This window comes from Gopherus evgoodei, chromosome 5, assembly GCF_007399415.2.
Source record: "Gopherus evgoodei ecotype Sinaloan lineage chromosome 5, rGopEvg1_v1.p, whole genome shotgun sequence".
NCBI lineage: Eukaryota > Metazoa > Chordata > Testudines > Testudinidae > Gopherus > Gopherus evgoodei.
Window position 1 is genome coordinate 53,523,491 of NC_044326.1, and position 23,614 is coordinate 53,547,104.

At 41.9% G+C, this 23,614-nt stretch overlaps 1 protein-coding gene across 3 annotated transcripts in view; it reads right to left on the bottom strand.

The window, feature by feature from the left end:
* The window catches only part of CLOCK (clock circadian regulator), a 142,346-nt gene that overhangs the window by 24,769 nt on the left and 93,963 nt on the right, over nt 1-23,614 (bottom strand). Inside the window, exons 8-9 of one of the 3 annotated variants that reach the window (XM_030563074.1) lie at nt 20,832-20,923; nt 11,301-11,368 (exon numbers count right to left, since the gene is read on the bottom strand). In XM_030563074.1, coding sequence (XP_030418934.1) covers nt 11,301-11,363 — 63 coding nt within the window. In that variant the 5' untranslated portion in view covers nt 11,364-11,368; nt 20,832-20,923. Of the gene's footprint in view, nt 1-11,300; nt 11,391-20,831; nt 20,924-23,614 lie in introns of all 3 variants that reach the window. The other 2 variants (XM_030563073.1, XM_030563075.1) reach the window with 2 other exon arrangements.

Consider the following 23,614-nt stretch of genomic DNA (forward strand, 5'->3'; position numbering starts at 1 on the left):
CGAACCTGTTGGTTCCCATTCTGTTCGGGAAGGGATCCCGGGATCTGACATCAGGAATCTGGTCAGGTAATTATTTCTGTGTTTTGTCCAAACTGAGGACTGTCCTGTCTCTGTGTCTATCCATCTTCTTGTGGAGTGTTTGAGTCTGGGTGCTGTCTCCGTCCGGGGATAGGCTGACCAAGGGGTTCCTGTCCCCGCGGTCTGAGTGAGCGGAATCTGCACAATCGCAGCCGGACCACACTTTGGGTAAAACCCCTGGTGTGAAAGCAAGGGCGATTGAGGCAGTAGCCTGTGGGCTCCTTTTGTGTGTTGCACTGGGCATCGCTCTGACGAACCCGAATTTCCTTCTTGTGTGATTGGTGTGTGAAGTCCTCCTGTATTGGTAACCAGACGTCTAAGTCGGGACCGTTCCCTAAATGAACGCCGGCTCATTTTATGTATTTAGGATGGGTCCGGACTCCTGTAAAAAGGGTCCAGACTCCTGTAAATTTCTGGAAAAATGGTCTAGGTTAACTCAGCGGGTCTCAAAACTCAGTGGCCACTGTTAAAATCTTGAAACAAAGACTGAGTGGACGTTTTAAAGGACAAATTCAGCCAATCTAGAACTAAATTGGCTAAAGGAGAGGTTAATCGTTTCATGCAGTGGTGGCAAGAGGCAAATCACAGGTGGACAAAATCAAAACTCGCCTCTCTCAAATATTCAAATAATAAGTTAAAAGCTTTATTAAAAGCCTCCTCTCCCACCACCAGACTGAGCACCCCCCTTTACCCCGTTCTCCAAACCCCGGATTGATCCAACCCCCTTCATACTCCCATCTCATTGTAAAAAGGACAAAAAGTCCCTTGTTCTGTTCCCCTTTGTTGTCTGCCTCAGAAACTGATTCTTTAGTGTTCCACTACCAATTCAGCAAGGCGTGGGGCTCCTCAACTAGGCCCCCACCCTTCCTGGTCCCTTTCCTTGAACATTTCTTTCAAAATTGTGAAATGACCACAATATCACTCACAAAAGGTTCATTGGAAAAAGCAGGATTGAGCCCAGACAAGCAGGCAAGCAACAGATAAACTGAAAAACAGGTTGAAAGCCCTAAGGGAATAGTGTCAGGAATAAGAAAAGCAGGAAGTGCAGGCATGAACCCCTGGAACAATACTTAAAATGGTGAAATCTGAGGTGATAAAGGTGTCATTTTGGGATATAAACAAGTGATTTAAGGAAAGAGAGTGAAAAGTTAACTCTACAGATGCTGGAGAGAATTAAGCAGTTAAACTTTGTGAAAATGTTAAAAAAGGACCATGTTAAAGAGAGAGAATTCTTGGTTTCTTTGCAGCCATTCTGAAGGGAAAATGGGCCCTTTTCCAGAAGAGTGCCTGTAAATAATCCAAATATATATACAGCTATGTAAAGACAAAGCAGTGTAAAAAAAAATGTTAAGGAAAAGAAAATGTGTATGTATCTATTTGTCTGTGAAAATATGTAAAGTTCTAAATCTAAACCAGCACATCTGGTTTGTAAAACTCCTGTTTTGTAGCTGTAAGATAAATTGTTTTTGTTTTTGTTTTTAATGCCACTAAAAATTCATTTGACTCTTTAGTTCAAAGTTGCAAAACTGACAGACCTTTTTGCAAGACACAGATAATTAGTGCTGTTTGGCTTTGGGATTTAGCATTTAACCCCTAAGGGGTAACTTGATTCTTTACAAAAATTAAAATGTTTTTAAATAAAGACCAAGTCATGGCTGCAATAGGGCAGTCAAAATCAGGAGAATAGGTAGAGATTCTGGAGTCTTTTTGTTTGTTTGGTTTGTTTTTTTTGTACCAATAGCAGATAAGAGCTGTAATGAAAGAATAAGAAATTAACAGTGACCCTCTGAAGCAACAGCAGAGGTGAGGTACACAAAACAAAAAGAAGCTATGTTAAAAACACTGAGCCTTAAAATGGCTCTGCGTAATCAGACTGTCACTTTGATAAGAGTACATGAAAATTCTGTAAGAACAAAAGAAACAGTTACACCTTATGTAAAAATTAATATGGCTAATGTTTTTAAAAAGTTATAGTATAGAAAGAATATGCATTTTCCCTAGGACATGTGCAGTGTATATTGTAGAAAGGGGTAAAAAAAAAATGCAAATGAAACGTGCTGCTAAATTAAAATCCTATCAGGGCTCCAAATAGAGCCGCAATAGGCTGTGTTTTCTTTTTCAGATCCCTGTGTGTTAAGACAGGGTCTCTGAGCTCTGCTGAAGGCTTTGAATCCAAAAGCCAAGCCTGTGCTGATGCAAATTACCTAACTGATAAAGAAAGGTGAGAACTGCCAGCACAAAAGAAGCTGCAAATAAAGAACATATCTGGTCAGCAAACAAATTGCCTACATAAAAGGCATGGTATAACAAGATACCTTTAATAGATTTGATGCTAATGTTACTGTTAATATTAAATATTAAAATAACTTTAATGTTAGTAAGTACCCCTGTAACAACTTGTAGTGTGTATGATTTTTGGAAAAATCCTTTAAAGTAATATGGTAATGATGCTTCTCAGCGATTACCTGTGAATAAACTTAAAGCTTAACACAGCAGGAAAAACATTACAAAATTGGTCTGTTATATAAGAGGAGAAACTTGAGGTACACCACCTCATGAATTTAATAACTAAACAGTGGAATAATTTCCGCATAACCCTTAAAAAGTAGAAGCCTTTAAAACCTGGCCTGCCTATAGAAAAAAAAAAAACAAGAAAATATGGTGGTAATTCCTCTGTTTTGCCTGCAATCAGCAAGGGTATTTGTAAAAGAAAGGAATCTTTTAAGTAATAATCAATGCCACCTCAAAAGGGGTAGAAAATGTTATTTTTGTCTTTCAGATAATCCAAAGTACTGTATAATGGGCTATGTGTATGTGTTAATTCTGGGGAAAAGGTTTTAAAAACGTGTTAGCAACCCACCAGAAGACAAATGTAAATGTAATGTAAGTACTGTGTTTACCAATAATCACATTTACTATCTGCCACGACAACAACAACAAAAAAGTCTCAGCTTACTGTAAGCACTAATTTAGCTCAGTTCTCTATCAAGCTTGGCATTAAATGGCAGACAGTTACCAATCATCTGTTAAAAGGTAAAAAGGTAATGTGAAAAACTGGACCATTTGTATTATACACACAAATGGGGACATGTTAAGAATTGCCACTACAGAAAAACATAACAGCTTACCATTGGTATAACATATTTTCTGGATGGTCTCCCACAACTACTGGCATACTAATGCTACTACCTCTAATTGTGTTTTTGGTTTTAAATTGTATGTGTTTAATTAAAATGTTTAAAATGTGCTGGTGGATAAAACAAATGTGTGCAAAGCTAAAGTCACAGGCCCAAATCACCTCCCAGTATTTTCTATTACGTGAATTAAATAAAAAGTGACATTGGCGATTAATAATCTTAGTGTCAAAAGGGGGATATGTAGAAGCAGGATTTTATAATGTCCCATAAGAATTAAAGTATAATTTGATTTCATCCTGCTAGCCACCCTTTTTGAATAGCAGAAAGAAATGACCGCCTGGGACTATAAGATTCCGTTTTCCCATATGCATTACAAATTGGGCCCTCTCTAACTCTTTGTTTTAAGATTTAGGTAGTAAGAGACAGGATTCTCTATTGTGTCTATGTTAAGTAAATTAGAGAAACACTGAAGGCCTGGGTCTCAATGTAAATTGTCTTGGTTATCAATTGCAAAACTTGCAAGGGTTAATTTGCAATGCTTTTTTGCTCGATATAAATACTACTGTTTGTATTCTCAATCTATTTGTGTGAATGAGGAATGTATGCATCAGGAAAAGATAAAGGTGTGAAGGCCATTGTTATAGCCAGAGTCAAGGAAGAAGTAGTAAAGAGACTTAAAGAATATCAAAGAATCACCAGGCACTGCTTACTACCCTGACGGCTGTTAAACTGTCTGGCATCTTAGAGTGGATACATGCTTCGCCGCGTATAAATGCACCACCCCCAGTGAACCAATCATCACCTCAGGAACACGCAGAGTCAATTGTGACTCCAGAAGAAGATGTAGAGGAACAGCCTGCAATACCTTACAATCTATGTTCTCCTAAGGGTTGCCAGAAGCAGACGACTACATAAAGCAAGGCCCAAGAGGAAGCAGTAGTGAGCCTAGCGCCTGCTGCCTGGTGGACATAAAACTGTGACTGCAGTTCCCTCAGTTGAGGTTGTCAGAACCAGAAGGGCCCTGCCTCCAAAATGCACCTCTGGTGGTGCCTGTTCCTCGGCTGTTGGTGTCTTAAGGTCTGGGGAGTCCACAATGACAATTCTTTTATCCAGCAGCAAGTGTGGATAGCTCAGACCCTTAATATTTCTAAATGCTAGGTCTGCAGCCACATCCCAGCCCACTCTCAAACTGGTGTTCCTGTCCTGGCTACCCATTCAATTCCCCAGACCTCACTGGAGGACCTTGTCCATTTAACACAATATGGAACAGTAATGACACCTGGGAAGAGGCGATTGGCAGTTCCTTTATCCCACTTGGGGGAGCAATACACCAGGCAAAAAGGCTCTTAAGGTTACAATCAGTAGTTAAAATAATGGCAAATAAAACCAGAGAAAGTTTAAGAGCCCTGGCCAAAGAAACAGGGGCGATCCGACAGGTGGCCCTCCAAAACCATCAGGCATTGGACATAGTGCTAGCGGCCAAAGGAGGGACCTGTGCTCTCACTGGAAAACAATGTTGTGTGTTTATACAATATCAATGAGGTAACAGATCGCTATAGCCACTTAGAACAAATTGCATATCTTCCCCATGTAGAGCCAAGTTCTTTATGGAAGTGGCTAAGTAACCTGTTCAATTTCTCTGGCATAGGAAACTGGTTGTTTCATGGAGCCCTGACTATCCTGTTTGGAATCTTAGTAATTTTTGGATGTCTTCAGTTAATCTCCTGTTGCATCCAAAATGGTGTAAGACATGCCACACAGATAGCTGCCCCAAACCAGAGTGCTGATATGACGATTTTAAATATCACTGATGAAGAAATAAAGAACAATTGATTTGTGGAACCAGTAAAATTTTGGTCATGGCGTGAGCTTGACCAAAAGGAGGGATTATGAAAGTAGAATGAATTAAACTGTAAAAATAAGAATGGATAAATGTTGTATGTACCTTTAAGCAGAAATAAGAATGTTGAAATAACAGGTACCAGGAAAAGAAACATTAGGCATAAACAAGGGTGCTAATGGTGAAACATTAACAGAGGTATAGGTAATAGTTAGTAAAGGAAATAGATATGCATGCCTACCCAGGTAAACTTATCAGATTCTGCTTCCTTTGTTATCTTGTTAAATACTCACCCTTTTTCTGTATAAATAAGATAGTTTGTGCCTTGCATGGTGCTCACATTATCTGGGTGTTATTGGCGGAGTGCTGCACTAATAAAAGAGTGGTCTGACAAATTGTGAGTCCTGATTCTAACTTTGACATAATCTAGCTGTAGACACCAAGGCATGATGATTAGAAACCATGAACAGAGTACCAAGTTGCCACTGCAACTGGTACATCCTTAAGTAAGGCTACAGAAATATTTGGTGCTTCTGTGGAACGTGCTATCACTCTCAAGGGGCTGAACGTGAGTTCAGTTGTAACAGATGTTAATATATCCAGAGATATACTTTGATAACCTCTATTTTGAAATGACCAAACCCTTGTTTCTGTCTGCAGTGGATATAAACAGTCTAGGAGATCTTCTAAATGGTTTGGTCCTCTCTCAAGATAAAAGAGTAATGCCCTTGTGACATCTAGTGTATAGAATATAGCTTCTTGACTAGTCCAATGTTGTTTTGGAGAAAAAATGGGAGATGAAAGGTTTGATTAATATGAAATTTTGAGGACACCTTAGGTAAAAATATTGGATGGGCCCATAGTGACATTTTGTCTCTGGTGAGACCATAAATAGAGGGGTCTTCCATTAAAGCCCCCCAATTCTCAAACCCTTGGGGCAGAAGTGATGACTACCAGGAAGGCTGTCTTCACAGAGCTCATGGCTGAAAAGGATGTTTCATAAGGCAATTAAGGACTAGGTTGAGGTCTCAGCTAGGAGTAGGATTTCTGATTTGCGGGGATTCAACAAATCTCTTAGGTATCTTGCTATGGTTGAGTCAGTGAAGAACGAAAAAACCCCATGGGTGTGTGAAAAGCTAAGTACCTAATGGAAGTGCTGCTAAGTGTACTGTAATGGAATTCATAGAAAGATCTGATGTTTTCAATTCCAACAGGTAATCCAATACCCTGGGAAGAGATCAAGTTGGCAAAATCTGACAACTGCTGTTATACCAAAGAGAACATCTTTCCATTTCTGAAGGTGAGTATTTTTGTGGAGTCTCTTCTACTACTAATATTATGTGTTGTATTGCTGACGAACAGGATACCACTATTCTCGAAAACCACAAGAAGCCATGTTTGGAGCCTCAGAATCTGAAGGCTGGGGTGAAGTGTTTGACTGGCATCCTGAGTCAGTAGATAAGGAATGAATGGAAGTCACCACAGAGAGCATAAGATGAGTCTGATTAGACAGGAATACCAAATTTTATCTTGGCCACTTTGGTGCAATCAGTACAACTCTGGTCCGATCTTGTTGAGAACTTTAACTGTAATGGCGTTGGTGAATGTGCACAAAGAAGCACCTTCATTCATGAGATGAGAAAAGCATCCCCTAACAATTGGGGATTGAGACCCCCACTGAAGAAATACTTGATGCATTTTGTGTTGGCTGCAGTGGCAAACAGATCAGCCTCAGGGAATTCCGAAGCTGACTATTGTGTGGAGATCTCAAGAGTCCAGTTCCCATTTGTAATTTAGAAAGAAGTATCTGTTGAGGTCATCTGGCCATGACGTTCTGTATACCTGGGAGGCAAGAAGCTGAGATGACTATCTGATTGGCTATACACCAATTCCAGAGTTTTATCACCTTGACACAGAGAAATGGGAACATGCTCCCTGATGGTTGATATAATACATGCATGTCACATTGTCTGTCACTATCTTTACAGATCTGACTAGAGGCAGACAGTGTTGACAAACATTTCTGACTGCTCTCAATTCCAAATTATTGATGTGAAGAAGCTGCTCTTGTAGTGACCATTTTCTTTGCACCTTATTAGTCCCAGATGTGCCCCCCAACCTAAAAGTGAAGCATCAATGTTATCACTATGGTAGGAGGATTCTGAAAGAATGGGACGCCTGCACTGATGATTGACTGCAGAACCCATTACTGTCAGCCCCCTAATCTTCCTAGGCTGTGCTTGCTTGATTTGTAAACTTCTTCAAACTGTTCAAAGCCACTCCTGTAGACCTCAGAGATATTATCTGACATGTTGCATTACAAAAATGCAATCTGACATATGTCCCTGCATGTGAAGACAATCTTTTCTTGTTAATTGAGGTTTGTCCTGGTCCCTGAGATGAGAGTCATTAGTGTGAGAAATTTGCTGGAAAGGCGGTAGGCACTGCCAGTCTCTGCATACAAGGAAGCTCCTATGATGTCTAGGCGCTGTACTGGAGTCAAAAATGGGCTTTTCAAGGTTGATTTGAAGTCTCAGGCTGTGAAAAAGAGAACACATCTTTACTGCTGCCAAGACTTCCTAAAATGATCTGCACCGATAATTCAGATATGGGAAAACGATTATAACCAGATGATGTAGATGGGCAGCAACTACCACCAGAATCTTTGAGAATACCCTTGAGGCAGAAATAGGCTGAAAGGGAGCACCTTGTATTGATTGTGCTCGCTGTTGATTAGAAAACAAAGAATTTTCTTGTGTGAAGGGTGAACAACAACATGAAAATATGCACCCTGTAGGTCAAGAGTTGTAAGCCAATCCCCTAGATATAACAAGGGAATTATTGCTGCAAGGGTCACCATCCTGAATCTCTGTTGTTTTACATATCTGTTGAGAGACATGAGATGTAAAATTGGCCTCCAGGCACCATTCTTTTTGGAGATCAGGAAGTACTTTGAATAGAATCGCCTTCCCCTGTGCTAGTACAGGGCCTGGTTCTATTGCTCCTAAACACAGAGGAGGTAACACCTTGCACCAGCAACTGATTGCAAGAAGGGTTCCTGAAGAAGGATGGGGAGGAGGAATGGGTAAAATATATATGGAGATATACCTATCTCATAGAACTGGAAGGGACTCCAAAAGGTCATTGAGTCCAGCACCCTGTCTTCACTAGCAGGGCCAAGTATTGATTTTTGCCCCAGATCCCTAAGTGGCTCCCTCAAGGATTGAACTCACAACCCTGGGTTTAGCAGGCCAATGCTCAAACCACTGAGCTATCCCCAGATGTTATGGTTTCTAAAACCCATTTGTCTAATGTTATATTCTCCCACACAGTCCCAAAAGGGGAGAGATGACATCTGAGAGAAGGGAGGGGTAGGAGGTTGCAGGTATAAACCTCTGTCTGTCGGATGGTTAACACTCCTGACCACACCATCAAAACTGTTGCTTGGAGGACGTACATGGCTGAGAAGATGTGGCCGTAGCTGAAAGAGGTTTCTTTTTAGAATACCTTGGTCTCTTGGCTGGGGGGTCAGATGGCCTACGATAAGTTGAACACAGGACTGGGTATGCTCTTTGTGCCATCTGAGACCAATTACATCTCCTTCTATTACAGAAATATAAATCCCTAAGGATAACAGCATGGCTCTCGAGTCCTTTAAAGTGTGGAAAGATGTATCCATTGAGTCCACAAAGAGCTTGCCACCATCAAAAGGAAGGTTATCAATGGTACTTGATGGTTACAGATTGTTACAATAAGCTATAAATCCGGTGTCTATTCAGACCACGATTTTTAGTGTTTATCAAAGTTATGAATAGGAGCTTAAATTCATAACTTTGCTACTCACTGAAAATCATGGACTGAATAGAGATACTGATTATGGTTTATTGCAACATCTGTAACCCTTTAACAACCCCACCTTTCCTGCCTATGACTGGAGGTGTGTTAACAGGCAACTTCACCTTGACTGGTCCCTTAAAATAAGTGTTAACTACTTATGCTAAACAATCTGTTCAAATCTTGTGCTTAGCACTGACACTTTGAGTTAGTTTCCCAGACCTGAAGAAAAGCTCTGTGTAAGCTTGAAAGCTTGTCTTTCTCACTAACAGAGGTCGGTCCAATAAAAGATATTACCTCACCCACCTTGTCTCTAAGATCCTGGGACCAATATGGCTACAACAACACTGCATTAGACAACAGATTCCTCTTTGCTTTTGCAGTATTAGCATCACCTGAAGTTTGCATGTAACTCCCCTTGGGACCTGAAGTCTCCGTAGTCTTCTTATGGGACAGTGACCAAGATTTTCTTGGAGATTTACTCCTTACATCCTTCTGCTTAAAGGCAGTTATCAAAGCTACCTCTACAGAAGATTTTGGTACCTTAGATGTACTTAGTGCTATGGTATTGCCTACATCTCTAGCAGTCTCCAATGACCAAGGTCCTGATGCGGACAGTGTACTAGCGGTACTGGAAGGGCTGCGAACAGGGTGGTCCTCCACCCTAGAATCTAAATATGGGCACAAAGCTTGCTTCATCATCAGGACTTTAAATTTGATCTTGCACTTACTGGGGATATGTGTTATCTCCCAAACAGTGGAGGCACGGGGAATGTCAGTCACTGAATGGTAATCACCTCACTGCAGGAGAGGCACCATTTGAACTCAGGAGAGCGTGGCATTCCTGAGTAATATAATAAAAAATGACCCCTAGAAGGGGAAAGCTATTAACTGGTATCTAACTACACAGTAATAATTTAAAAAAAAATTATTTAGTTAGTTAAAGGAAATGAAAATAAAAGGAACAGCTGTTCCAACTACACAGACTATAAGATAACTAACTAATTATAGAGTGAACAGGCACACAGTAGACTCTGTCTCTGGCTGAAGGCAGTTGAGAAGGACCCGCACAGCCCCATGTAGCCTCGGCATGGGACAAGAAGGTGTGTGCGACTCACGAACTGGTCCAGTAGGCACAAGTACAAAAAATCTCCAATCAAGGATGCAGGTGCACTTGACGTGAACCACTGACAGGGACACTACTTGAAAAAGAAATAAATGTTACTGTAAACACAACACAGATACATATGTAAAAGCATACTGGAACCTACTGTCTTTCCTTTGCTCTGATAATTTCAAATAGTGAAGCACTGGAATCAAATTGTGTACTGTTGATTTAAAATATCAGTATACATTTTTGCCTCTTGGGGGTACCAAAGATTTAAAATCTTCATCTTGAAAAACAAAAATAGAGGTGAGACAAGGTAGGTGAGGTGGTATCTTTTCTTGGACCAACTTCTGTTGGTGGAAGGTATAAGCTTTCAGGCTTCACAGAGCTCTTCTTAGATAACAACAAAGTATTACTGATACTGTTTATATGCACGAATACATGAACAAAATCTCCACAGAAGATATGTTTTAATAAGAAAAAAATAGAACTTAAAAGTTGTCCCTCTGGAACATTTTGGAGTTGAGGAAATATAAATTTTGGTTAGCTGGAAAATTGAGCCATTTACATTTTTCTCATTTTAAGACAAGTTCTCATTCTCACACCGTTCACATCAAAGATTAATTTTTTGCCTTGCAGAACCATTGGTAAGAAACTTCTAGTCAATGTAGATGTATTTTATAGACATTTATAAATCAGATTCATTCTGACACAACTATTTTTTCCACCTCAGGTTTGGAATTGATAATGAATTTTATATAAGCACTTTTCTCACTTTAAAACACTATTAGCTTTGGTTTCAGAAGAGTAACACTCCCAGGTGACACCTATACTAGCATGGACTAGAGAGTAAATATACCAATGAGATTAGCAGTACAAATAAAGATGAATGAGATGCAGTACGAATATGACATATAAGAGTCAGCCCAGTCAAGCAGCAACAGCATATTTGTTCCTGGTGAGTCCCGAGTTTGGGAAGTGATCAGGGTAACTAAAGATCAGTGGACAGTAGTTTCAAGAGTACCAAGCATGCTTCTCTTTAGCAGTCTCAGCTGATGAGTAATGGACTAACAGTAACAGTGGCGTCTGAGGAGAGTGTTTATTCCACTTTTCCAATTGAGGAGATTAAGATTGGGGACACATCAATACACAGGGAGGAAGGTGTTTTAGAGGAAAAACAGAGGTTTCAGGACAGAACATACATTGTCTGTGCTCCGAGTGCTTTGAGAGGTTAATAGTGCTTGCAGCAAAACCTAGTCTACAGACTAACACGGATATCTTACTGGAAGCAGTTCATACTTACTGGCAAATGTTCAAGTAAGGGAGTTACACTCTCAGACACATATATTATACTTCCATCTGTCATGATTGCTAAAAAAAAACCATCAAGAGCCTGAAATTAAACATAATGGGCAGTTAAATGAAAAGGAACACAGTAGCACATGACAAATCAAAAAAACCTATACTTAAGCATGAAGGCTAGATTGACTTCATTTTACTTACTTTAAAACCAATGAGAGCATGTGTTATCACTAACACCTTTGAATACCATTTGTACTATATCAGCTTTACCATTATCATTTTTCATACTGTTTTGTTCTCAAAAAGCCATGTATAATTTACCAAATTTCGGTTAGGAGATAGATCTAACTATTGGCAGGTTTGTTTCCCTCTTCTTCCACCCCTACACTACTAGAATTCTAGTCTTTAAAAAAGAACATGGAATGACAAGGAAGCAAGGTAGTGCTAAAAGGGAATATGGAGATTGAAGAAAGGAGAAAATAATAATAGGCACAGAAAATCAGAGAGTGGGAAGAGGAAAAAGGATGAAGGGTAGAAAGAGGAGGAAATGACAGATTTCAATCATTAAAATCTTTGACGTTCCAATTCTTTCCTAAAGAAACTCAGCAAAAAATAAATATTCACCACCTCAGTTTAAAATTAAGAAATGTGAAGGACATGGGTTTTAATAAACCTTACCTGTGGCTGCTTTAATTACTGGTGGTAGTTTAAAATTTGTGTAAGCTTTAACATTCCTAATTAAGAGCACAATTCTGGCATCCTTGTTATTTGGAGTAATACCTGACCACCCAAAATAGCAGTAATCCCACTGATTTCAGTGGAAATCCTTATCCTTGCATAAAAAGAACAGGAGTACTTGTGGAACCTTAGAGACTAACAAATTTATTTGAGTATAAGCTTTCGGGGGCTACAAGCCACTTCATCGGATGCATAGACTGGAACATACAGCAAGAAGATATTTATACATACAGAGAACATGAAAAGGTGGAAGTAGCCATACCAACTGTAAGAAGACAATCAGTTGAGATGAGCAATAATCAGCAGGAGAAAAAAAATCTTTTCAAGTGATAATTGAGATGACCCATAGAAGGTGTGAGGATACTTAACATGGGGAAATAGATTCAATTAGTGTAATGGCCCAACCATTCCCAGTCTCTGTTCAAACCTAACTTAATTGTATCTAATTTGCACATTAATTCAAGTTATCCTTGCATAGTAACATACCACTTAAGGAGAACAGAAATAGAGGTGGTGAGGAAGTAAGTTTAGCAACACTCCCTCCACTAGTTGACATATGAGAAGCCTTCTGCCCTTCCCTGGGTCAAGTGAGAGGTCCTGGGCCCATGACTTGCATTTGCTGAGCTTACTGCCCTGTTACTAGCACCCAGACTTCATTGCTGTTGTTACTGAGCGTGGCAGGCTCAGTAGGTCAGGGTAACAGAACGGCAATTGGAGCAAGTGGGGACAGGACAACAGGAGAAGAGATGATCTCCCCCTGAGATGGGCCCTCTTCCTGGCTCCCTCACATCGCCTCAACCCCTGCACACAAGCCCCACCCAGTGGGTTTCAGAGATGGGATCCACCCACTCAGCTGGGCACAACAGGGGAGCCACTCTCTGCACCTGAACAGGATTTCTGGATGTTAAAGAGGAAAGAGGACGGGGAACAGGATGAGTAGGGTTACCGGTGGTGGTGGAGCTGGTGTCCTCCTGGGATTCAGAGGCACCTAACACTCCTCTTTGCTAGGCCAAGGGACAGTCCCTTCAGATGTACCCCGCAACCCAGCAAATGAATCACTGAGCCTGCCCTGATGAATAACATATGCAATAAAGGAAGTCCTAACAGGGCACCACAAAGGACCCCTCCAATCTCCCAGCGGTAACTGGATGGTGACTTCCATGCCTAAGGAATAAGAGCATGTGACTGAGGAAGAGCTACTCACGCCCAGAGGAAGAAGACTAAGAGGGGAGACCAGTTTCCCCAAGGACAAGAGGGCAAGCAGGAGGGTAGCATTGGGGAGGAAGGACAGGATGGAAGTAAGCATCACTGTATTCTCAGGCCTTCCAAGAGTTTGAGGGGAACAAAGAGACCCCCACCAAAATGCCCAACTGCACTGCCTTCTGGGCAGCAACCTCTGCTGCCCGGAAGAAGATGACCTTCCTGTACATCTTGGAAGCCATCACAATGTCCAAGAGCCCCCACCATCTGAGCCTATGCCCGCACACAGGTTTTGATGTGGATGAGGCGGCCACTAGCAGACAGCAAACACAGTGCCTCCTATTCAGGGAAGGGAGAGGGATGACACTTCCATCTTATGGGTCTGCTGCGCCTTCAAGACCATAACCTGGTCTCCTACCTTGAAGGAACACTCTCTGGTATGTCTATCATATCAGGCCTTTTGCTCTTTCTGAGCATCCTTTAGGTTTTCTTCAGCAAGGGCTAAAGAGTGTCGGAGGGTGCTTTGTAGGTTGCTTATAAAGTCTAGAATGTTAGTGCCTAGAGAAGGGGTAAACCCCTCCCATTGCTGCTTCATCAACTGTAATGGCCCCTTAACCTCGTGGCCATACACAAGTTCAAACAGTGAAAACCCTAAGCTGGGATGTGGTACAGCCCTGTAGGCAAAAAGCAACTGCTGTAACACTAGGTCCCAATCATTGGAGTGTTCATTGACGAATTTACGTATCATGGCCCCCAAAGTTCCATTAAACCTCTCCACCAGGCCATTGGTTTGATGGTGGTAAGGCATGGCAACCAAGTGATTCACCCCATGAGCTTCCCACAGATCTTTCATGGTCCCTGCCAGGAAATTAGTTCCTGAATCTGTAAGGATGTCGGAGGGCCAACCTACCCTGGCAAAAATGTCTGTTAGGGCCTGGCACACCGTTTTAGCCCTGGTGTTGCTTAGAGCTACTGCTTCCGGCCACCGGGTAGCAAAGTCCACGAAAGTCAGTATGTGCTGCTTTTCCCTGGGGGTCTTTTTTGGGAAAGGACCCAGAATATCCACAGCTACTCGCTGAAATGGGACCTCAATTATGGAGAGTGGCTGGAGAGGGGCCTTGACCTGGTCTTGGGGCTCTCCCACTCTTCGGCACACCTCACAAGACCACACATAATTGGCAACGTCCTTGCCCATCCCCTCCCAGTGGAAGGACTTCCCCAACCTGTCTTTGGTTCTATTCACCCCAGCATGGCCACTGGGATGATCATGGGCTAAGCTTAAGAGCTTCCCCCGGTACTTAGTTGGAACCACCAACTGTTTTTGCGGCTGCCAGTCTTCCTGGTGTACACCAGAAAGAGTCTCCTTACATAAAAGTCCTTGTTCTACAACAAACCAGGATCGGTTAGAAGAGCTGAGAGGCTGTGGGCAGTGCTCCATGCCGCTGCCCAAGCTTTCTGAAGGCTGTCATCTGCTTCCTGCTCAGTCTGGAACTGTTCCCTTGAGGCTGGAGACACCAGTTCCTCCTTAGACTGTGGACTTGGGCTTGGTCCCTCTGGAGGTGATGGGATTGTTTTCGTTGCTGGTGAACCGCTCTCCACTGGTGCACCAGGTGGTATTTCAGGCTCTGGCTGAGCCTCTTGGGTATACTTGTCTGCTGCTTCTGCCAGTTCAGGCCCACTGGCGCCCTCTGGCGTTGGGGTTGAAGATGGGTTTGCAAGCGGCGACATCAGTGCTGGCAACGGTTCTGGTGCTGGTTGCTTTTCCAGTTCCGGTTCTGTGACTGGAGGCATTGTGGCTGTTGCAGTCGTTGGCAGGGGATCCGGGTCCACCACCTCTGTCTGGGTCTCTGGTAACGCAGACAGGGCCCTTGTGGACGGCTCAGGAACAGGGATGGGTCTGGAAGCTTGCCTGGCCTGGCTGTGTGTAACCATGCCCATCCTCTTGGCCCGCTTTACCTGATTGGCCAAGTCTTCCTCCAGTAGCATGGGGATGGGATAATTGTCATAGATTGCAGAAGTCCACATTCGTGACCAGCCTTTGTACTGGACAGGCAGTTCAGCTGTAGGCAAGTCTACAGCTTGTGACATGAAGGCGTAAATTGTCACTTGGGCCTTTGGGTTGATGAATTTGGGGTCCACTAAGGATTAGTGGATAGCTGACACTTGTGCCCCCGTGTCTCTCCATGCGATAACCTTCCTTCCGCCCACTCTCAAAGTTTCCCTTCGCTCCGAGGGTATTTGAGAGGCATCTGGGCCTGGGGATCTTTGGTGTGATGGTGGTGTAATGAACTGCACTCGGTTGGGGTTCTTGGGGCAGCTGGCCTTAATATGTCCCAGTTCATTACATTTAAAGCATCACCCAGCTGACTGGTCACAGGGCCGAGGTGGGTTGCTGGAGACTGGTGAGGTGGGAGAATAGGGAGTCTGCGGCTTTCCTTGGGTGGGAGGTGGGGTCTTGGGTTGCCCTTGGGAATAGGGTTTATTGTCTGTGTGCCCCCTATGATATTCACTCCCCTTGACAGTAGCTTTTTTCTTTTCTGCCACTTCCACCCATCTGGCTCCAATCTCCCCCGCCTCGGTGACAGTTTTGGGCTTCCCATCTAGGATGTACCTTTCTATTTCCTCAGGAACACCCTCTAAGAACTGCTCCAGTTGTTTTAAGAGGGACAGCTCGTCCAGAGATTTAACATTTGCTCCTGATATCCAGGCATCATAATTCTTTCCAATCTGGTAGGCGTGTCGGGTGAATGACACATCTGGTTTCCACCTTAGGGCTCTGAACCGCCGATGGGCATGCTCAGCGGTTAACCCCATTCTGATTCTGGCCTTGGTTTGAAAAAGTTTATAGTTGTTCATGTGTTCCTTAGGCATTTCAGCCGCCACCTCTGCTAGGAGTCCACTGAGCTGTGGCCTCAGCTCTATCATGTACTGGTCTTCAGAGATGTTGTACCCATGGCAGGTCCTTTCAAAATTTTCTAAGAAGGCCTCAGTGTCATCACTTGCCTTGTAGGTGGGAAATTTCCTGGGATGGGGAACAATAACTGGAGAAGGGTTGTTAGGGTTGGCTGGAACATCTGTCTTAGTCTTTGCTAAGTCCATGGCCTGCTGGTGGGCCTCCCTCTGGAGCTCCATCTCTTTTTCTTTTATCTCCAGCTACTTTTGTTGCCTTTCTATCTCTCTTTTGTGGGCCGCCTCTTTGGCTTGTTCTTCGCTTTCTCTTATTTCTCTCTCTTTTAATTTCCTTTCCATGTCTTTCTTGTGGGCAGCTTCTTTGGCGTGTTCTTCTGCATCCGGTTTTGCCCGTTCCTTGGAACTCATTGTTCCTGCTTCCTTGTGCTGACTGCGTCCTCTGCTGCTTACTGCCTGAAATGCTGCAGCTCTAGCTGCTTCCTCAGGGTTGCTTGGCAACAGAGACTTCTAACTATGGCCACGTCCAGACTAGGAATTAAAATCGATTTTAGATACGCAACTTCAGCTACGAGAATAACGTAGCTGAAGTCGAATTTCTAAAATCGAGGTACTCACCAGTCTGGACGGCGCCGCATCGATGTCCATGGCCCTCCGTGTCGATTCCGGAACTCCGTTCGGATTGATGGAGTTCCGGAATCGATGTAAGCGCGCTCGGGGATCAATAAACTGCGTCCAGACTAGACGCGATATATCGATCCCCGAGCAATCGATTTTAACCCGCCGATGCCGCGGGTTAGTCTGGACGAGGGCTATTACTTTGCCCAAAGAGTTAGAAAGGAAACAAACAATTCATTTGCAAATACTCCTTTGCTGGTGTTTGCTGGCTCACAGCTTAAGCCTCCTTTGTTTAACAAAGACCCTTGTTAAAGAACTTAACACCTATGCCTTCAGGTGGTCTTCCTCAGCCAGAAAGGAGAGAAGAAAAAAAAATTCACTGGCTTTAGTTTTAAAACATCTCTCTCAGCTTGCTTCCAAGCAGCTAACAGAGAGAAAGAAAAAAAATCCTACTGGCTTTTGATACTGTTTTCCAAGCAGTTAGAAAGGAGAGAGAAAAAAAACCTCACTGGCTTTTGAGTCCTATACTTTCCACAGCTGTGCCACCATGTCAAGGTCTCTTTCCCACTCTGAACTTTAGCATCCAGAAAGTGGGGACCTGCATGTCCATTCTAAGCTTAATTCCTAGCTTAGATCTGATAATGCTGCCACCAACCAAAATATCGTGTTTGGTACACTTTCTATCCCCCAAAACCCTTCCCTAGGGAACCCTGAGATATACACTGATCCAAACTCCTTGGATCCTAAAACAGAGAGGGACTAACCTTTTTCCCCCTTCTTTCCCCATCCCAGACTTTCCCTGAGAGAGAGACTGATCCAAACTCCTTGGATCCTAACACAGAGAGGAATTACCCTTTTCCTCCCCCTTCTCTCCCCCCACCACTCCCTGGTGAGTTCAGACCCACTCCCCTTGGGTCTCACACAAGAATAAAAAAATCAGCCAGGTTCTTGAAAAGAAAAGCTTTTAATTAAGGAAAGAAAAAGTAAAAATTATCTCTGTAAAATCCAAGATGGAAAAATGTTTACAGAGTCTCAGCTTTACATAGACCAGAGGGACTCCTTCCCCCTTAGCTTAAATATAAGTTACAGCAAACAGAGGTAAAATATCCTTCCAGCAAAATACACATTTGCAAATCAAGAAAACCAATATAAAAACTAATTCACCTCCTATCTAGTATTTACTATTTAGAACATGATAGACTGTTTCAGAAAGATTGGAGAAAACTGGTTGCATGTCTGGCTCCTCTTAATCCCAAGAGAGAAAAAAGAACAGAACAAAAAGCACAAAACAAAGACTTCTCTCCACCAAGATTTGAAAGTATCTTGTCTCCCGATTGGTCCTTTGGTCAGGTGTCAGCCAGGTTCACTGAGCTTGTTAACCCTTTACAGGTAAAAGAGACATTAACCCTTAACTATCTGTTTATGACAGGGGCCCTGAGTGCCACAGTAGGAGAAGGAGGAGACAGCAGCAGCAGTAGCGGCAATGGTGGATGGAGGGGCCACTGCAGATGGCGATGGGGCTGTGGCCACCTGGGCATATGCCTGTGGAGCTGAAGGGCAGGCAACCCCAGAGCTGATGGAAGGGACAGCACAGGGAGAGTGAACCATTGCCAGTAGCAGCTGCTGCGATGGAAGAAGCCAACTAGGCAAGGCTCTTTCCCTTTTTTTCTTGCCCTGGCTCTTCTTGCTGACTTGAGCGGGCCTCGTTGTTGTTGGTAGGTTTAGCAGCCAAGTCCATGCCCGTGCCTTTCGCCACCACCCAACGGGGAGCAAGAATGGTGCCGGCAGAAGTGTGGGTGGTAGCCACAGGAGTGGAAGGGGGAAGAAAGCTGAGGTGAGAGGACCATGCAAGATGAAGGGGAGGCAGCAGATATCCAAGGCAGATACATGGAAGGGATACAGTTATCAGATAAAATGGACTAAGAAAGGACTGGAAAGAAAGCATCCATTATGAGGTTTGAGGCTCCTACATCTGATATAGTGGGGAGCCAACCCCCCTCTTTTTATAGCCCGCTTAACCTTCAGACAAAAGGAGAGTGGTGGGGGTCAGGGAGCAGGTTGGAAAGAGGGAGAGGTGACAACTGCCCCTCAGAGAGATGGTAATGTTTAAGGAAATGATGATGAACTATATTGTACAATTTATTGCCAAGTAGTTCCAGATATTTTAAGCGAATAAAACTGTGGCTTTATTTCACATCCACTACCTACTGTCTTGCTTCCAATGGGGCTGAACAAAGGATGGTCTCATGGTTAAGGCAGTCAAATAATGCCTTTGAGAACTTGATTCTATCCCTGCCTCTTCCACAAAGTTCTTAAGTGATACCAGGCTAGTTGCCTAAACCAGATTTTTCACAGGTAGTCACTGTTTCTGGGCACTCAACTTGAGATCCTGGGGTCTGATTTGCATAAATGTCGAGCATTCTCAGTCTCAACAGAAGTCAATGGAAGCTGTGCTTTCAACATATGAAGTGGCACACAATGCTCAGCATTCTGAAAAATCAGCTCCTATGTGTAACAAATTGTAAACCCAGAATTAGTTTATACTTTTGTTGCCAGTATTGCCCCTCTTGGCCCAAGTGGTTAGTCCATATTCAGGGCCTCACATATTTGTTTCCCCTATGAGGAGAAATGGATGATGAGTCAGAAATGTCTTTGTATAAACACAAAATTGCAGGTAAGTTCTGTTTCCCTGGAACACCACTGAAAAACGGCAGGCAGTTTCCTTGCTTACAATTTCCTAGTCTGCCTCTGCAACCAGCTTTGTGCTCCAAGGAGCTCTGTCTCTCTGCTCCCTCTCAGGGCCATGCTCATGAGTGCTTCTCTTGCTTTCTGCTGGCTTTCTCCCAGCTCTTTGAATTTCTGTACAAGATTTTTTTTAGTTCTTTAAGTGCTTGCTCTAGCTCATCTGTTAGCAAGTTCCAAGTTGGACAAAACTTTCCTAAAGGGGAGGAAGTGTTGCCTACTGAATAGAGCACTGGACTGGGACTCAAGAGAACTGGGTTCTATTCCCAGCTTTGCCACTCGCCTGCTTGGTGACCTTGGGCCAGTCACTTCCTAACTTTGTGTTTCAGTTTCCTCATCTGTAAAATAGGTGTAATTATACTTACCTTCTTTGTATGTGGTTTGAGATTTATTGAAGAAAGCACTATACAAGAGGTAGGTATTATTTTGACGGTCATCTCTCTGTGCCTCAGTTACCCATCTGTAAAATGGGATTATGCCACTCCCTCACTTTGCAGGAGTGCTGTCAAAATTGATGCTTATGAAGCACTCTGATATTATAGTGGTAAGCACCACATGAGGAAATTAATAATTCAATCTTCAGAGCAGAATTTGAATAGTGTGCAGTAAATAAGGTCGAGGGCTACACGTTGACCAACATGGGGAAAAAACTAAAACACTGAATATCTGCTCATTAAGAAAGTCCTGCCCATTCTATGCACTAATTGAGAAAAAGTAATATGTGATGATGTAAGTAAAGACTGTATCATAATGCATATGCACAAGGGGTTGAATTAAAGTTGCACAGCTAACCTTAATGCATTTCCTAACGGCTGAGCACCTGATTTTGCAACCTCAATAATCTGCTGGATAATATGCAGATACACAAAGTACATTTTTTATTATGCATACCCTTCTCATAAGCTATAGCCATACTTTCAATCAAGAAGAGAGCATGTTGAATAGTTTTGGTAATTGGCATTTAGTTTAAGCATAAAAAAATAAGCTAACTCTGCCACAAAGGTACTAGTCATCATTGTGTAGATGCATAGTTATGCCTTTTTAAAAATGATTTCTAATTATAGAGATTGAAAATATTTTATTCCATTTTAAGGAACAGTTTTCATAAACTTAACAGTACACTTTTGTATTTACAATATATTATATCCCATTTAGTTAAAATTACATTTGTCAAGATATTTATTTGCAGATTTCCAGGTAAATAGTGTTGCAATTAAAATATGGATTTGAAAAGGAATACCATTAAGCTAAAAGATTCTGTTTTCACATAGTGGTGGTTTGCTAAGGAGAATCCTCTCTTTTCAAAAAGACAGAAATAATAATGTACCTCCAACATTAACTGTGTGAACTCTTCATTACTAAGGAATGTAGGTTTCCAGTCCTGTCGAATTTCACTGGCATCTGACTGTGCAGTGATTTCTGTAATCAGAAATATATACATGAATATTCATTTATGATTCACACTCCTGGAAGCAATTAATTCACACCACTGAATTATATGAATTGAGGAAAAGCTCTTTAGTCTGCTGTAATATGAAGAAGGAAAAAAAAGAGTCAGTTTTTTCCATTCCCTTCTGCAGTCCACTCATCACACCAGAATGTTAGTTCCTGGAAGGGTGATTAAAAAATGGAAAAGTTATCCAACAGCATGACAACATTCTGTTTTACAGAGTAGGAAGGCAATGCTAGCAGAAACTTGTATTCACACAGCTGCAGTCAAATCACCTTGTGCTGTGATTCTGTCTGATCTGATGTTAATGTAGTGGTAAACTGGACAAGCGCTCTCCAGATAAATGAGACAAAGAGTTTAAAATTCATCTGGAAACCCTCAGGAAGCCAGTGCAGGTCATCAAGCATGGCCTGAATATGCTTGTGGCAAGACACTCTATTTAATAAGAAGGCTGAGGCATTCTGCACTAGCTTCAGTTTCTGGTCAATTTTAAGGCCATGCAGACTAAGTTGAAGCAGTCTAATCTTAAAGTGTTAAAGACACAATTGACCGCCATAACAGAGAAGAATGGTCACAATCTCCTGGTTGTACTTAAATAATAAAAAGCTGTCCTGGCTGTTGATGTACCTGATCTTCTAATTGCAGCTCAGAGTTTGACCAGATCCCTAGATTGTAAATTTGAGCAAATAGTAGGACCACTCCTCATTTAGTGGGGTAGGTATTATTCTCACTATATTTGTTAGTGATCACATTTTCGAAATTGCATTTTAACACATACTTCAATTTCCAATGTGTTTCTTCATTTGTGAAATGGTTAATTTTTAAAATAATTCTGATAAAGGAGGCAGTTTCTTATTTACAGCCTGATACTGATTCAGATGCACCAATCTGCTGTCAACTGTACTAATCCATTACTCTGGAAGCTGACTTATTTCAATATTAACAAAACGAGAAAGAATGCCTACCCCAGACTTTTAAGTGCCTGAGACATCTAAGTTACAGTTTTCTACTGTCATCCATTACCATAGTATCTGAGAGCCTTCCATTTAAAATCAATAGCAATAATCTCTAGTGAATTTCAGAGAAACCCTCGCAATTCTTTTGTGGGGCAAAGTCTCTAATTCATTCATTATTTTTTGCTGATTGACTGATGAAATTTGTTACAGAGGTGGTTTTTACTTTTTTTTTATTTTAAATGTTTTGGGATGCCAATGTTGCAAACAGCCATTAAAAATACAAGCAATAAACCCATTATGAAACAAAACAGTAGCATATTTCACCTACTTGTAATAACTAGTCAATAGAAAACATTACAAAAACTTCAGCGTGTCCTACATGGACTAACTCTCCTTGGAGAAAAGGAGTTTGATACTAGATTGATTTGTTTCTGTGTTTTCAGAAGTATCAATGTTAAACATATGTCTTACTAATATAACACAGCATGATTAAACATTTAATGTTATTAAATCTATTAATACATGCATGCATGTTTTCTCTTTTTTGTTCCATTTTAATTATTGTATTTACTGTTTTAATGGTATTGTTCTAATAAGCACCTGGTGCTATCAAGACAGTAACCATAATACTCAAATAGAGGACATACAATGGGCATGCAAGCATAACCATGTGATGAAAGTTGTACTGACAATCACCATATGAACATGTGGATAGGTATATGTACGAACTGTCTTCCCAGCTTTGCTTGTTATATTATCCATCTGTTTCATACGGGTTATATTACCATTATATGTTTCTTATTTCTTCACCTCCTCCCGGGAAAGACAGTATATTCTGCTCAACAGTTGAAGAGGGCAACTTCACTTCATCATATCCCCTGGATGTTACCTAGCACACAGTGTTTTGTTTCAGTTTGCTTGTTTTTGGCTAGCATGCAATAGCTCTCATCTGCTGAGTCTGGAAGGCTAACTCAGAGTATATTAGTATATGAGCATGTATATTAGGTGTACCTTTGTATAAACAATTTTTTTTATCTCATAGCTATCAGCGTGAACTGCAAGGTGCTTTATCAATGTATAAAGAACAAATGAAAAAACTAGGTGTGGAGGAAGCTGTATTTAACTGAGAGAAAGACTGAGAGAAAATAAGATACTTTTGAATCAAACTCAACCACCCTGGAGAGAAAGAACCATCCATTCTGTTAATACATTAAGAAACTTCCTTAGTTTAGACACTCGAACAAATAAGGACAATTTTCTCAAAGCAGAAAATTCTCTTATACTGAAGTTTCTTTGAAACTGAGGATTTCAATGGAATTTGTAAAGTACACAGAAAATAACTTAGTGGACTGACAAGAAAATGCTAATTCTTCAGTTTATTCTCAGAGATCAGACACTAACAATACCATAAGACAGCTACTAAAAATCATGTGACATGAAAATAAAATAAAAAATTGTAATTTCCTTCAAAATTCTGCTCAAGAAGTAGCTTTAGAATTATTATGTATGAAAGGGATCAAAAACATAAAAAACTAACAAGACACAAAGAGACACAGGGCACGTCTACACAGCAAAACAAAAAATGCACACTAGGGCAGCAAGTCTCAGGGCCCAGGTCAACTGATTCCGGCTTATGCCATGGGGCTAAAAATTGCTGTGTAGACATTTGGGGGGGGGGGGGGGGGGGGGGGGGGGGGGGGCGGG